This window comes from Epargyreus clarus, unplaced genomic scaffold, assembly GCF_041222505.1.
Source record: "Epargyreus clarus isolate Ecla_fem2 unplaced genomic scaffold, WU_Ecla_fem_2.2 ptg000019l, whole genome shotgun sequence".
In the NCBI taxonomy this organism is placed as follows: domain Eukaryota; kingdom Metazoa; phylum Arthropoda; class Insecta; order Lepidoptera; family Hesperiidae; genus Epargyreus; species Epargyreus clarus.
In genome coordinates this window covers 10,044,047-10,060,291 of record NW_027332227.1, presented here as the reverse complement: position 1 = coordinate 10,060,291, position 16,245 = coordinate 10,044,047, and the positions used below count along the sequence as shown (strand labels likewise).

At 34.0% G+C, this 16,245-nt stretch overlaps 3 protein-coding genes across 7 annotated transcripts in view; 2 read left to right on the top strand and 1 right to left on the bottom strand.

Annotated features, from left to right (window-relative positions):
- The first annotated feature begins 327 nt into the window (after nucleotides 1-327).
- Droj2 (DnaJ heat shock protein family (Hsp40) member A4-like) lies at nucleotides 328-8,313 on the top strand. The gene is made up of 8 exons (XM_073083863.1): nucleotides 328-498; nucleotides 2,413-2,618; nucleotides 3,024-3,271; nucleotides 3,582-3,740; nucleotides 3,943-4,098; nucleotides 4,815-4,986; nucleotides 5,982-6,109; nucleotides 6,882-8,313. The coding sequence occupies exons 2-8, from the start codon at nucleotides 2,420-2,422 to the stop codon at nucleotides 7,029-7,031; spliced, it is 1,212 nt and encodes a 403-aa protein (XP_072939964.1). The 5' UTR covers nucleotides 328-498; nucleotides 2,413-2,419; the 3' UTR covers nucleotides 7,032-8,313.
- A 605-nt stretch (nucleotides 8,314-8,918) lies between these two features.
- wcd (U3 small nucleolar RNA-associated protein 18 homolog wicked) lies at nucleotides 8,919-11,092 on the bottom strand. Its single transcript, XM_073083539.1, has 2 exons — nucleotides 10,917-11,092; nucleotides 8,919-10,239 (listed from the first exon to the last, which is right to left on the bottom strand). Exons 1-2 carry the CDS (start codon nucleotides 10,955-10,957, stop codon nucleotides 8,964-8,966), a joined length of 1,317 nt encoding a protein of 438 aa, XP_072939640.1. The 5' UTR covers nucleotides 10,958-11,092; the 3' UTR covers nucleotides 8,919-8,963.
- Nucleotides 11,093-12,395: 1,303 nt separating this feature from the next.
- The window catches only part of LOC140750141 (uncharacterized), a 58,280-nt gene continuing 54,430 nt past the window's right edge, over nucleotides 12,396-16,245 (top strand). For 4 of the 5 annotated variants that reach the window (XR_012103170.1, XM_073083527.1, XM_073083529.1 and 1 more), the window contains exon 1: nucleotides 12,397-14,002. Coding sequence is in view for 4 of the 5 variants with exons in the window: in XM_073083527.1 (XP_072939628.1) it covers nucleotides 13,044-14,002 (959 nt within the window). In the remaining variant the exon portion in view is untranslated. Of the gene's footprint in view, nucleotides 14,003-16,245 lie in introns of all 5 variants that reach the window. The other variant, XM_073083528.1, reaches the window with a different exon arrangement.

The window sequence follows — 16,245 nt, the reverse complement described above, 5'->3', positions numbered from 1 at the left end:
TAATGTCAAATTGTCAATGTCAATTGCCTCTTACCATAGACTAGAAAAATTAGAACATCAGCATATTGTATACAAACTACGCATAAGACTTTTATGTCTTATTAGTCTATTTCAAAAATAAATATATATTTTGTTATTGCTAAAAAATATGATGAATTTAGCTGATCGGTAAACGATGATATGGAAATAGGTACGATTATATTTTCCATGAATTAAAAACAACCCAAGAAAAATATGCTTACAACGAAACGTAACAGAATTTTCTCGAAAATACGTAATTTGGCTGGGTTATGACATTCTCTCTCTTTCTTGCGTAGTAGTGTGGGATTAGTGCTAGACTTTTCGTTTTCAACAAACGTCATTCGATAGAATTCTCCCGTGTGCTTGAGCAGTATCGAGCTGTGCCTTTTGTTCACGCTAATAAATCGCAAAATCGGTGTTTCTGGAATTTTTGTTCGAGGAAGTAATCCGGTAGATTTATTTGTGAATTTGTTTAAGGTAAGTAAAATTATACATTATTAACGACTCGTAAAGTGTAGAAATTATACTTTGGGCGTGATCTAGGAAAAAAAATTATCATCCACCATGCCACTACGACTACTCTGCAATGCTTAGCATACTTTTATTTTAATGTTTAAGATCTTGTAATTGATTTAAGGTTGCAGAACGTAGTGTTTTGACATTAAAGATACATTTTAAAATTAAGACAACGAGATTTTACTTTGAGAACGGTAATTTAGTAATTACTTCTATTTTTCGTATGCGTCTAGGAATGTTAGTTGTACAATGGTTATTCGAGAGACTTAGATTATAATCAATTTATTTCACGACGAGAAACCTTGAATAAAGTACTAAAACTTATTTTGGATTTATTAACTGTTCTTATACTGGTGTAATGTATTACAAGTAATTTACATAATGCGTTTCTTTATACATAGGTATATATGTATAAATATATAATGCACATCGCATTAATATGAATTTCTCTTTGTCTATTTGTGTGTTGCTAAATGAATAAATCGACTGTGTCTATATCAGCTGTTGCTGTTATTCTAAAATGGCTTGGAAGTGCTAATCAATATATAACCTAAAAATGTTCTACATTGTGACTTGCTTATATTGATCATGTATTTTACGAATGTACAATATCATTGTCTATTTGAAAGAGACAGATTATCTAAATAAAATAGTTTATATCTGTACATAATACATTGCATTTATGATATGTAATCAATATTTATTATGTTGGTAACAAATATTGGGGTGATGAAATTCCATCCAGGAAATGGGGTCCAGGAAATTTTGGGGTGATGAAATTCCATCCAGGAAATGGGATTCATTTGAAGTAAATTATACATATAAATATAAATGTTTATTTAATTATGTATGCCCAAACTATCTCAGTACAATTCCTTAAATTTCCTGCAGCTTAAATATAATTGGATTGAAACTGTTGCCAACATGACAGCTCTATTTCCAGTCTTTTGATGCTCATACTCAGAATAGATAGTTTTAATGGGTAGATATATGCATCTGAAATCAAGGAATGCCTACATTACTACAATATCTACAAGCAAACATTAAGTAAATAGTTATATATTAGAATACTTATAAATATTCTGAATATATCTACAATACAAGAGAGATATGAGGCTCACAGTTAAAAATGTTTCACTTATTTGTAGTATTGTATACTAATGTTTCACTTATTTGTGGTATTGTATACTATCAAGCTTTACTGTTTGATAGTATACAATACCATATTTTCAAACATAACTTGTCTGTCAGACATGATAGTGATCTTCAAAAAGTAGTATCCTATAGACAGGCTAATACTGACTATTATCTGTTAATGCATTCAAGAAAATATAATATATGTAATAGGTAATAGGCTTGCAAAACTGTGATATGTTGTGATATGTTGGTATTCCTACATCATTTTATACATCATTTTAACTTCCTCAAAACCACAAACCGTAGTTGTGACATAGCAACAAGAATGATAAGACATTTACATGGAAATATTAAAACATCTTTTGGTCGCATCTCACAGTGCATAGTAATTTGATATGATTACATGTATGTATATTTTGGTGGCTCAAACACACATTGCATAGCCTGTTTGCACATGTCTGGTTAAAAAAGGACCCTAAGATGCCCTGTTATTGAAGGAGTGTGATATGTCTGTAAAGTAGCATATTGTGGGAAGCCACCTGTAAAATCTGTGAAATATACACAATAGAATAATATATATGTGTATGACGCAATTCATGTTATTTTAGGTGGTTTGGAGAAATAGTCTGTAAACACTTCACTTGTATAATATAGTCTGTATGTATAATATATTCTCCTTGCCAAGATTTTGGTCTGGTGTTTGTTAATTCAACAAGTAGGTAAATTTATTTCCTTCAGGTGCAAGATGGTGAAAGAGACGACATTCTACGACATCCTGGGTGTCAAACCCAACTGTACATCAGATGAGCTGAAGAAAGCATACAGAAAGCTCGCCCTGAAATATCACCCAGACAAAAATCCCAATGAAGGGGAAAGATTCAAGCAAATTTCACAGGCTTATGAAGTCCTGTCTAATCCGGAAAAGCGACGGATTTATGATCAAGGTAAGCGTTTTTGGAAGGACAAAAAGCATATTATCTATATTAACATCAGAATTAATGTAATTTCTTTATTATGTTTGAATGAGTTCATACTTATATGTAGTATTGGGTCATTTACCACATTTTTACATTATAAAAATGCATTGTGGTAAGAAAGATATAGTAGTTATATGCTTACTTAACCACTATCTATCTGGGACGACTTGGCAACTTCGCCTGTTTGCTAGCTGTTATTTGATTTCATGTTTTGATTTGATGTGACTGGCAATATGACTGGCGAGAGTTGAGATAGTGACCTAATAATCGCTTATTTAATATATAGTAGGTGGTAAAGCAAATTTTGACAAGTAGGTAGATGATGATGAAACATCTTTAACTTACCAAAATATCCTCTCACCAATTATTTAGGTGGAGAACAAGCCTTGAAGGAGGGTGGCGGTGGTGGCAGTGGATTCTCTTCTCCTATGGACCTGTTCGATATGTTCTTCGGAGGAGGGTTCAGCGGGGGCCGCCGACGCGGTCGGGAGCGTAAAGGCAAAGATGTCATCCATCAACTATCTGTTACTTTGGAAGAACTCTACAGAGGTGCTGTGCGAAAACTCGCGTTACAGAAAAATGTCATTTGCGAAAAATGCGAAGGTCGTGGAGGCAAAAAGGTAAATTGCAATCAATTTTGTCACTCCAATGTATAGCATTGCCTGCAATATAGAATTGTATAATGATTTGTTTTTTGGAGTTTACTCCTTAAGAAACGATTTGAGTTATAAGGCCCGGTACGGAAATTTTATGAGGAGTAAAATCAAGTGTAACACGAAAAGTTGAGGCGTAACGGTAACCAAAATATGAATCAAGAGTGCTTTTATTAATTTAAAATACAGTAAGTTCAAATCCCATATGAAAGTAATTATTTGTAACACTTTTATATATTTGGCAATGTGAGTACTAAATGACTTTCTATGATTTCAGGGTGCTGTTCAGACTTGCCCTACTTGCCGTGGTACAGGTATGCAGATCCAGGTGCAGCATTTGGGCCCCGGTGTGATCCAACAGATCCAGATTGTCTGCTCGGAGTGTAGGGGACAGCGTGAAATCATTGACCCTAAGGATCGCTGCAAGGTTTGCCAGGTAAGGAAAATAATTTATGATTTAAAAAGGCACAATCATAGTTTTATTAATGCTATATTATATCACCAGTAATATGCAATTTTTATGTACATACATAAGTACACACATACGTACATGTTTCCGAAAGTTCTAGTAAATTATAACATATTCATATAAACATAACCATGACTGTAAGAAATAAATGTATTTTCTAATTTCCCAGGGCCGTAAAACAGTGCGCGATCGCAAAATCATTGAAGTGCACATAGACAAGGGTATGATGGACGGACAGAAGATTGTGTTTAGCGGTGAGGGAGATCAAGAGCCCGACATGGAGCCTGGTGATCTCATTATTGTCCTGGATGAAAAGGAACATGATGTAAGAGATCTATCCTGTTATATATCTTATCTTATATATAAAATTCTCATGTCACAATGTTACTTACCGTACTCCTCCTAAACGGCTTTACCGATTTTTACCAAATTTTATATGCATATTCAGTAGGTCTGAGAATTGGCTACTATCTATTTTTCATATGCCTAAGTGATAAGGGTTGTTCATCCTTAACATTTCTTTATTTATATGGCAACACAACGTTTGCCGGGTCACCTAGTTGACATATAACACATCATTGCTCCACTTCATGGACCAAGTTGTTTTACATGAAGTTAGTTACAGATGTCCATGGGGGGGTTGAGGGTTTGTTGTGGACTGTGTTAATTGATACAAATAGTATTGAGGCTGAAATTTATTTATGTTATTTCAAGACACATACATGCATGGAAGAGGGTCCTCAGTATCCCCACACACAAAATATTATTGTTGGGTTGCCAACAGCATTTACCACCATCAAGTGGAATGTTAAATAGTCACTACTGTTCATAGTCATATTTGTCATGCCCAAACAGAAGTCCTGTTTGAATACATTGTTGGCAATTTGGCATACCCTATGGAACTGTGTTATAAATTTAAAAAAGCAATGTTTGTGCTTCTGCAGTTGAAATAAAGTAATGGGCACGAGAAATACATATCTTGTTGCAATTTATCTTTATCTTCGTACAAATTAAATATAAGTTTTTTACATTTAATTGCAGGTATTTAAGCACAATGGAAATGATCTCATCTTAAGAATGAATATTGAGCTAGTGGAATCTCTGTGTGGTTTCCAGAAAGTGATCAGAACCTTGGATGACAGAGATATTGTGATCACTGTGATGCCTGGGGAGGTCACCAAGCTTGGTGAAGTGAAGTGTGTGTTGAATGAGGGTATGTATTTGAAGAATAAAAATATTACTTTCAGGTAGTCTTTAAAACATATAGTAGTAGGCCGCAAATGTCGGATCCCTCTGGGAGGTTGCAAAGGAGGTTTAGAGGGACCAGAAATTGGTTAAAAGAATACTATTATTTGCATATATATTTTTATTAAGAAAATGTATATCTGTCAAAACAGAGCGCCCTTTTCATAATAAAATGTTTTATTCACGAACCATCTGATCAAAAAATCTATTTCATTATCATAATGTGACAAATCATATTTTCTGCATATAAAATGTAACATATTGATATTATGTTTGATTTGTCAATTTTATTTAGTTTAGTTTTATTTACCCCTTGCAATTTTCTAAGATCAGTGGAATTAAAAAGTGTATGGAAGATTCTAATATTAGCTCTTCATACAAACTACTGCGTGGTAGTTATTATGTCATCAAGGTCGGGACTTGTACCTTACATTGTTAGTCATCAGAATTACATAATCATTGAATGAATCTAGTTATCATAATTTAAAGTTGTTTTTGTTATACAGTGGACCCGCGGAAATCCGACGATAATTTTGCAGGGCAGTGTCGGACTATCGAATTTGTCGGATTATCCTAATAAGAATTCCTAATATAGTCCGAATTTTTTTACGAGAGAGTACCTTGTAATTCGACAACTTACAGATCCAATTATAACAATCTATATTTTATATACTATGTATATGTATATTTTATGTATATGTACTCTGAAGTACAAATCATACTTCATTATTTATATCAAATTTAGTAAATTAAACAACACAATAGAGAATTCGGGTATTATTATAAAATTAACGTCTTTAATGCTATAGAACTTACAAAAAATATTGTCAAAAAATATTCAATACATATGTAATAAATAATAGACCATATCTGGGGGTGACGGATTCGATAGGGGCGGGATTAACACGGGTCTACTGTACTTACTGTGAAATTACTTTAACTTGTAATATACATTTTTTACAGGTATGCCAATGTACAAAAATCCATTTGAGAAGGGACATCTTATTATCCAATTCATAGTTAATTTCCCGAATAGCATTCCACCAGAAGTCATTCCTGCTTTGGAGAACTGTCTGCCACCCCGCCCAAGAGTAAGTATATGAAATTTAATGCAAAAAAAAACTTCCTTTAAGTGCAAGAAGTTACATTTCTTCATTCCTTTAGGTTCCTTACTTAATTTTTAGTATGTAGTTTTAACTGTTGGTAAGTGGTAACTATTACCGCCCTTGAGCGTCTGTAAAAAATCACTATAACAGGAGCACTTCTGATGACGATCAAGGATGCATTGCAACTCCTGAAGATTTACATGATTGCTTCATATCACGGTGTGTGAGTCACATGAACATCCACATTTTGTCAATTTCACAGGAGAGCAAAAATAGTGTGAAAATTCGCCACTTCAAACTTTACCAAATCATTAATAGAGATAATATACAGTAGGTGAAATATGAGTATATAGTATATTAATATATTGTCCTATTATTAGAGTTTAAAAATATAAAAAAATGCTTACAAAGACACTATATATATATATATATATATATATATATATATATATATATATATATATATATTTATTCCGTATTTTATTTATTAAATATTGAATATAGCGTAACGTCGTTTTGCCATTTCATAAAGGACTACCTTGTGAACCATTTTGTGAAAAAAAAAAACTATTTTAGATTTTTTTGTACATATGTTCATCTGACTCCTACATCGCGATATGTAAGTGCTAATATTCACGCCTTTCCATCGAATAGCAAGATAAAAGTTGTAGCAGTGCCTCACAATCAAACCATTATTTATTCACCATTCTAGTTGTAAATTAATAAAGATTTCACCATATAATGTATGAAATTTCAGGTGGACATTCCCGAATTGGCCGAAGAATGCCAGCTGATGGACTTAGATCCTGACCAGGAGTCTCGCAGGCGGCGAGCGCACCAGGGCAACGCCTACGAGGAGGACGACGACCATCCCGGCATGAATAGAGTCCAATGCGCTACCAGTTAGATGAAAACTTTCATGTACGACCAAACTTTATGACCTCTGAATCTCAGTATGAGATTGCAATTGGAATTTTTTCGGATACTAACATTAACATTTCATGTTGTAAGTTATACAATTCTGATCGTAGCTATTCCATTTCGAAAACCTTTTACAGGTTAAAGATTAAATTATATGCTGGAGCGTTTTTTTTTATATTTGTCTATAAGATGCTATTTTGACAGCTTTAACACGAAAATTTTCCGATTGCATACACATACTAAGGGCTTCTGAAGTTGCGCATCGAACAGCTGACCGCCCGTTGCAGTATTTTTCAAAACTTTCTCTTGCGCCTACTGCGTGAAGTTACGTACGGGCCTGCGCAAGAGAATCTCTGAGCGTGCATAAAGTTTGGTGGCAACCTAGTTATCGCGAACCAACGTCAATGGACCTAACAAACTTCAGACATTCAATTTTAACTATAATTGTACGAGTACTTATAGAATCCACTGTTATTATATCAGTGGTGTATTGTGTAACTTTCCTATTAATTAATAGCATAATTATTTGATGTCGCAAATGTTTGGGTGTAGATTTACTTTCATATTTAGAGGCATCCTTATAATAGTATAATGCTATTCAATGAATAGGTTGCCTTTTATAGTATTATGTCATAACTAAAGTGCTTTAGTGCATTGTGTTGGTTTTAGTTAATTTTACAGTTACTAATTATATTGCACATTTGGAATTATAATTCTTTACAGGATAAACAATCCGAATATATAGATACTTTACATTCATTAAACTAAATTCATAGTTGTAAAGCCTAGTTATTAAATATAGAAAGATACAGTAATTATGTATAGGAAATAAATTTATCATGCAAAAGTAAGTTTGGATGAAGGATGGTTCTACTGCACTTATAAATTTATATTAATATAATTGCCAGAACTATATAGGTCCATTAACACGCAGCGATTACTGTTTCAGTTACATTCAAGTAATTTATTACTGTGATTTTATAATTTCTTTTAGATTATTTATATGCTAATAAGTTATTATATATTGAAATGTTTGAATATACTTATTGGTTTTGACTCAACTATAGTAGTAATAAAATTGTCCAATCCTGTTAAGTTGTGTTGACCTGTGGTGATGAACTATGTAGCTCTGAAATAATTGTATTATGTAGTTTAATTTAATAGCAAGGACTCTTCATACATTACTTTTTGGTACTAGGTTTTGAAGTATCCGCTTTTAATTGGTTTGTATTGACTATTATACCTGAATAAAAATTACTACTTAAAAATCTTTTTTTTATTTCCTAGGTGGTAATCGTAAATCACTGAATAGTATACCAGTCACTTATCGAGGTGTTTCATGATTTTACAAATAACTATTGGAATCGTGATAATTATTCAGTGTCCATTTTTCATGTGGATGACCTAATCTGGTACATTTTATTTCATGCATCTTCGTACTGAGTTTACCATTTCAAACAGTTCTTAAATATTATTTTGAGTACTTTAATTACGAAGTTGTAATCTATTGTCATTGTAATTATTTTAAATGGACCAATGCTAATAATAATTGGTATTCTTGTGATGCCATTAGCAATAAATAGTCTATTGAAATGCAACAATTTTTGGTGCAGCATGCAATGTAATGTTAATTTTTTGATATCAAGGGTGTAAAACTGAATCCAAGTTTGTGAAAAACAAAGCATTTGTACACTATCAGAAATATTATTAGTTGAATAGACAATTTTTAAAAATGTTTATACTCACAAATTGAAAACTACAATGTTAACTCTATATCTCTTTAACTTTTGGTCTTCTATGACAAAAATACTAGTAACTTTGAAGTTCCTTAAAATTACTGTTGATATTAAATGAAACTCAATATTGTATTTTTATTTTTAATGTTTTACACTTAATAATAGAATTACATCTATGAATATTAATAGTTTTTGTAATGTTTTAGTCTATATAGATATGCACAGCCTTTATTGTTTCCTACAGCCATATACCCACTGTTAGGTGAAAATGTCACAGTTTCTACCTGACACAGGTTATTCTGTTTAGGAAAATTATTAAATATGTGATATGATGGTATGTGAACAAGCTTTACAGCATTTGGATAGTATGAAGAAGAAATTGACAATATTTCTGAAGTTGCATTAAATTTAACATTTGTTATCTTTGTTGTCAGGTTTGATATTGTTTTGACTGGTAATGGTTCAGTTGTGGCTAAGTTAGCCGTTTCATAGATATTAACAATACCCTCCCCACTTCCAGTAGCTAATAGTCTTCCACAGGGACTCATAGATAAACATGATGCGGACACACATCCATGATCATAAAACTTTTTGATAGCTCTAAAGGTAGACAAGTCCCACAATGTTATCTGGCCTTCTACTCCATAACAGTACAATTGTTCACTGTCATGAGAAAATAATACAGACTCTACATTTGTGTTATGTTTCAGTGATCGTAATAATTCTCTAGACTGAACACATATCAGGTACACTTCATCAAAGCCTTCAGCAGTAGCCATGTACTTTCCATTTGGAGACATCTTAAATATTTTCGGTTTCTTTACAATTTTAGGTAATTGAATCTGTGTAGGCTCAGCTTTAACTAAATTGTATACACAATATTCATGGGACAATTTTGATGAAATATATGCTTCAGAACCATCAGGAGTAAACTGAGCTGTTGACACCTTGAATTTCTTCAATTTAAAGCTATGTAATTTACTGTTCACATCCCCTCCGATAGAAAATAATGAAACAACACCGGCTTGGCCTGCCACCATGGCAGCACTTATTTTCGGATGGAAATCAATACATGTTATTATTGGTCCTTCATTTCCAGTTTCACTATTTACTTTTGGGAACTCTTTTAATTCTAATACATCCTTTTTAAGACCCCTAGTTTTATTTTTCTGTAAGTGTCCAACAGTTCTTACAATTGAATCTGAATCATTTTCACTTTTAATTTTCTTTGTAACCTTTGCCCAACTGGGCGTTCCCATCAGAGTCTCATACTTTTGTTTGAGTTTCTGAGAATATATTTCTGTTTTTTTACTTTTTTTTGTTGATATATTGGTACATAATTCAGAGTCATCGTCATCAATCCAAGCCGGCTTTAAATTTAATTCTCCTTCACCCTTGTCTTGTCTTGATAATTTCTTAATAAAATTATCAGATTTATTGAAGAGTAGAGATGACAATCTAAAAAAGATTATGTATATATCAATCTATTAAATTATTATAAATTAAAATATGTTTTATAACATAAAAAAAATTGATACAAATTTTACCACAATATTGTAATATTATCTATGAAAAGCTTAATTTAAAATATTGGCTACAATTGAAAATTTATACAGGTGAAGGGTAATTTGAATTTGTCTTTTAACAATTTACCGCTTCACTCTTAATTCCTTACATTAAATATGGATTTCGTAATAATACCTAGCTCAACTGTTCTGCCTCTAAACAATCTGGATTCATGAAGTTGATAGTGGAGTTTCACTAGTTTGCAAAGAACCACACAAAGAGGAACAAATATGGGTAACTGTTTTTACATTTGTTTTTCGTCATTTTAATTGAAATGATACAATGGTAAAGTTAATTTCTGAGTTCATAGTGATAATGCTAGTTCTAACTATGTAATAGATATAGTATGTTCAGTGCACATGAAAAACAAATTACATTTTTATTATAATATTAATGCCCTTCTAAACAATTGCAATGTTTCATTAATAATCCTTAAAATTGTAAATTTAGATTACTGGCTAAGTAGAGTTTTTTAATTTGCCAAAAGCATGAATTTTTATTCTAAGACTAATTTAACAAAATATACCTTGGGGACCGAATTTAAAATTAAAACGTAAAAAAATACACACCGGGACTCCTCTTCTTGTAATTTGGACATATTACGTTTCATGATTACTTTTTCGTGTCGTAGCTTTTATCGCTATTCCTATTGTATCATTTAATTGGGAAAGGCCATTCAATATTTTCGGACAAGGAGTATAATGTAAAGAAACATAACCTCCCAATCACAACATGCACTATACAAATCAATCAACCCAGCCTGTCAGTTTCAGGCACAGAACACCTATACTCAGGGGGGCACACTTCCATACAAAATGACTTTTTGTGCAGATACTAGCGCTACGTAACGACTCGCCCCGGAAACTTCAAATTAAAATGGCGGCGGAGTGACAGTTGACTGTCAAAATGATGTGTTTGTTGTCAAATGTCCGCAACTTCGTAAATCGTTTCTGATTTGAAAAGTTGTTTTTGCACTTCAGAGAGACACCATTGCGACAACTGTACATATTTGATACCTCCCACGTAAGTTGTATCTTTAAAATCAACTGTAAAGGAGCGTGATTCAAAGATTCACATTGTTACAAATTTTTGTATCTTTCTGAAATTTTGTTAAGAATGTAAATGTAGTTTTGTTCTAGTATCAAAATTGACAAAGAAAAAAGTATAATGTAAGTGTGAATCTTTGGAACACAGTCATTTATAGTTCGTGCTTTGAAGATACAACTTATAATATACCCAATTTTAATACATATAATGAATAATTAATATATAAATATATAATAGGTATCTATAGGTATGTATGTAAAACCCATGAGTAGTTCTGGGGCAGGGCACTAGGGGCGCTTTAGGGAGAACAAAAAATACGTAGAGTTGCCTCCCTATAACATGTACATAATATTACTCTATGCCTATACTCCTCCTAACGGTTCAGGTGTCATCGCTATACAACATATTAAACCACAGAGTATTGCAAATGGACTTAAATTAGAAACATTATAGATTTAGCAGCAACATGTAAAAGATAAGTAGTTAGGCCCTTACTTTTAATTTATATAATGTTTTGGGTTGTAAATAGTCTTTAAGTCTAAATATAATATATGTAACAAAATTTACTTCTGGCAACTCTCATACACGTAACTTAAATGAAAAGACTAAAAGAGGATCGCCAAAATTATATAACTAGCTTGTTTTCACTTTAGTTTTAGTTAATATTTAAAGTTTACCTAATCCTATGTACAGGATTTAAATTAAATTTATTGAAAATTATACTATTCATTTTCAGTAATAGCAACATTGGTTTTAGTGTATGCTTTTAACAATAGAGTTCGCTGTATTCAAAATAAGATGGAGATAGCACTGTCTCTTTCACACTTTAGTTCATTTGTTTTCCTATTTGAAAATTGACCCTTAGCTGCCCGATTCCAGTAAATACAACCAATCAGAAGAGAGTTGCAATTACATTCCTTGTATTTTATTGGTCATTTATGATATGCACGGTAGCCACTTATCTACAACGTTCTGCTATAATCCTACACATTCAGGAGTTCATTCTGTGTCTTGACAAAGAAATAATTATAGCTATCTATCTATGTTGGTCGAATATCATCGTTCATTGCTTTCATACGTTGTTTGTTCATAGTGTTTTAGCTCGTAAGCATCGTTTTAGAGAGGAAAGAAAATATTTTTTTTTAATGGAGTGATAACAAGATATTTATACGTTTAACAATTGAAAGTACGAAAATAACGTTGATTTGAGTCGATAAATGTGATTAATGCAAGTGTTTCGTGATGATAGAAGCAATTTTTATTCTGTGACCTTTTTACATTCTGAAGTGTCAATATGGATCCTAACCGTATGAATTAAAATCCAGTAGTGCAAAGTTATCGCTACCATTTTATTACGAGTGTCATAAATTAAACAATGGGGCCGAAAAGGGCACCTCCATAAAGTTTTTAGTGCCTCGGTTGTTTGAACCGTCATAAAATCATTAAGGAGATCCGATTGATGAGATCCAAACATAAAAAGCGTTCAGTCGAGGATGGTGCAGCGGCCACGGCGCAGATCGAGGCTGGCGAGCGATGAGCGGGGCGTTGAGGGCGATGCGAGGTGGAATCTGGGTCGGTCCTTGCGCGGATCGGCATCGGTGGTCAGCTAGGGAGCAGGCGGCTCACGGTGTGGGTGATGTGCGCGCGAGATGTCCGGCAAGCCCGCGACTCTGGGCGCGTCGCGAGCGGGCGTGGCGGGCGCGCCGCGCGTGCTGGTGTACGTGGCGGAGCCGCGCCAGCTAGAATCCGCCGGCGCGGGCTCCGACTCGTCGCCCGCCGCCGCGCCGCCCTTTGACGGGCTCTACGTTCACGAGAATCTGCCTCATCACCTCTCCCTGCCCAGGACCGCGCTCTACAGGCCGCAGCCCGAACACAACGATCAACGCAATGCACCCAGTACACTTTATTACAAACAGTACGACAGTGATGGCAAAGTGTGCTACGGAGTACCCGACAACGTCGTGCAACGGGCGGAATTCTATCCTGTTTCTCAGCAGTTCATGAAAGAATCTTGTATTAAAGTCGAAGACTGCAAGGTTCTAGATGGAAGCAGTAACTTGGGCATGAAAAAAGATTGCATCCTAGCGACCGAGTTAAATAGCATAGAGACATTTCACACTCGGGTCTCGATAGAAACCGGGGAACCTGGTGCATATCAAGCTCAATGTCCTGTGAGCTCTGAGAATAATATGCCATCCATGGTGACGGGTATTCTCCATCCCGATCAAAATCTGGTGGATAGTGTAGTGCAGAGTGGTGATAGCGATAGCACTGGTTGCAGTGACAAGGAACAACCGGTGGGCAAGAGTTATGTGAACTATCAAATTTTAGAACAAAGCGTGCAACATCAATCGATTGTAAATCAAAGTATAAATATACTGAATCAGCAAGTTGGTGTGAGTAGGTCTGTGGTGAGTGAGGGAGATGGTGGTTCACCGCAGCTGGTGCGGACAGCGGACGGTGTGGTGCTCGCGGTGGTGCCCTCCCCAGTGCTGTCTCATTCCACAGAGACTGAACTTAGGACTGCACAGAGTGAATTTCCACAAACTATTACTGTGCCGTTGGGTTGGCGGAGAATTGTGAATGGAACATCTGTGCTTTATGTTAGGTAAGTGTTGACCATTGATTACTTTTTGGATTTTGCCTTGAATGATCAATAAAAGGTAATATGGTTTTGCAATTTGTAAATAAATAATCATGGGCATTTCAGTATGTAAAAAATTGTAATTTATAGGAAATTCATTACAGAGTGAAAATTTATTAGTTTTCAGTGCTTATTACACACTTTCAGTGCTTATTATTAAAGTGGTAGAATCCTTTATGGTTCGACTCCGGCGGCGGTGTGGTAAGGGAGACATACTTTTCCGAGGCGTTCCAGCTTAGTCCTCAGGGGTAGCGGCACATCTGTGGCTGATCTCAGGTAGGAATATCTAATCCTATCTGGGGTTCATTACAGATATCCATGGGCGGCAGTATCCACTTACCATCAGGTGTACTGCATGCTCGTCTGCTACTCCTATATACTAAAAAAAAAACACTTGCAGCTGCCAAAGTCATTGTTAGATGCTACTCTATATTTCATATCAAGATAAACATGAAGCAATGAATGAAATATGCAAGATTTATTCTATTCCATATATGAAAAATGTATGTATATAAGTATGTTTATATGTTGTTGTAATGTACAATAACAACAACATATAAATATATCATTAGTGTTTCAGAAAGTATATACATTATTAATCTTTATCTCATGATAAAATTATCTGAAACATCAGTTCTTCCCTCTGAATTTGCTAAGTTAATAAATAAGCATTATTTGTTATTAATATTGGCATAATACATAGTGTATACATAACTATATACAGAAATATATACTATTTAGTGTTAATAGTTTCTATTAGGGCAAAATATTATAATAATCAATTATTTTATTAAAGTTATGAATATGCACTGTTGTCTACCAAGTTGTAATTCTGAAAGAATCTAGTTTTGTTTCATATTTAATCTGAAGTCTTATGGTGGGCTCTGCATATGCAGTTATGCAGATACTACTGTAATTCATTTGTTATCATTCTCTGCCATAAATACCTCTGGCAACAGCAGAACTAACTAACTTTAAAGCAGATAAAAATTATTATGTTTGGCAATGTTGTTGATGTTTTAAAATATGTTTGGGAATGGGTGTCGTTTATTTCTTGTAGCATCCCAAAGAAAATACAAAAAAATAGGCTTTCCAGTTTTATGTAAGTAGGTACTTTTTGTAGGTAATTTTATATACCTGGTTGTTGCTAAAGCAGAATTTTTCAGCTTTAATAAAATTACGTAGGTCTGGCGTTCATGGGATCTTAGGGCTCCTACACACTTGCGTTTTTCCAGTGTAGACGATCGATGGCCGTAGGCGCAGCGCAGACGCCACAATAACACAGCGTCTAATTGTCGTAATTTGGAATCAAAAAAGATAATGAGATAAACATGAATCAAAATTTCAAATGTCTAAATCTCGAAATATACCTAATATGACGAAGACAGAATTGTATTTTTAGTGGTATTTATCGAAAAAACTGGTGATAACTTCTAGTACCTATTCGGGAAACTAAGCGATCGCAACTAGATACAAATTAAATAAACATGCTAATCGTGCACTACTACCGTACTACTACTGTCATAGGAGTATGAATGTTGTTTTAAAAATACTTGAATCCATACCAAATATTAAATTTAATGGATTCTTAATAGCTTGTAGTTGCAAAGGATCGAAAGAAAAAGTTGTCATTGTTGAAGACCAATTTTATTAGTGACAGGAAAATGTTCGCACAAAAAGAAAATAAAAACGAACGTACGTCGGGAATTTAAGAATGCGCCATTAATCAGTCTTGTGAAATAAAAATATTTATTGTATGATATCTCCGTGAACGTTCACGATTATTTCAACTATACTTGTTTTACGTAAAGCTTGCTTCCAATAAGGAAAATGTGCAACCAGTTTCACCCCATTAATGCATCATATTTATATTTTTTTCATTTTCATTATATTTATAAAGCTGCCAACTTAAATGATAACGGTTAAACGTATTATAACAGTTTATAACGGTTGAGTATTTTGTGATTATAGCCAAGAGTTTAACGAGTGAGATTGACAATAGTTAATCGGTAATAAAGTACGAAGCGAACACGGAGGCGAATGAGCACCGCAGATCGTGCGTTTACGTTAAATCAATCGGCACAAGTGGACAAACCAGTCGGGCAGCTGTGCGGACGTCGGTACCGGCGCAAGTGACGAGAGCCGTGTTCTCTCTTAAGGCTATACACACCATCCCTGTTGGCTATCCATCCATACTTAAATAAATA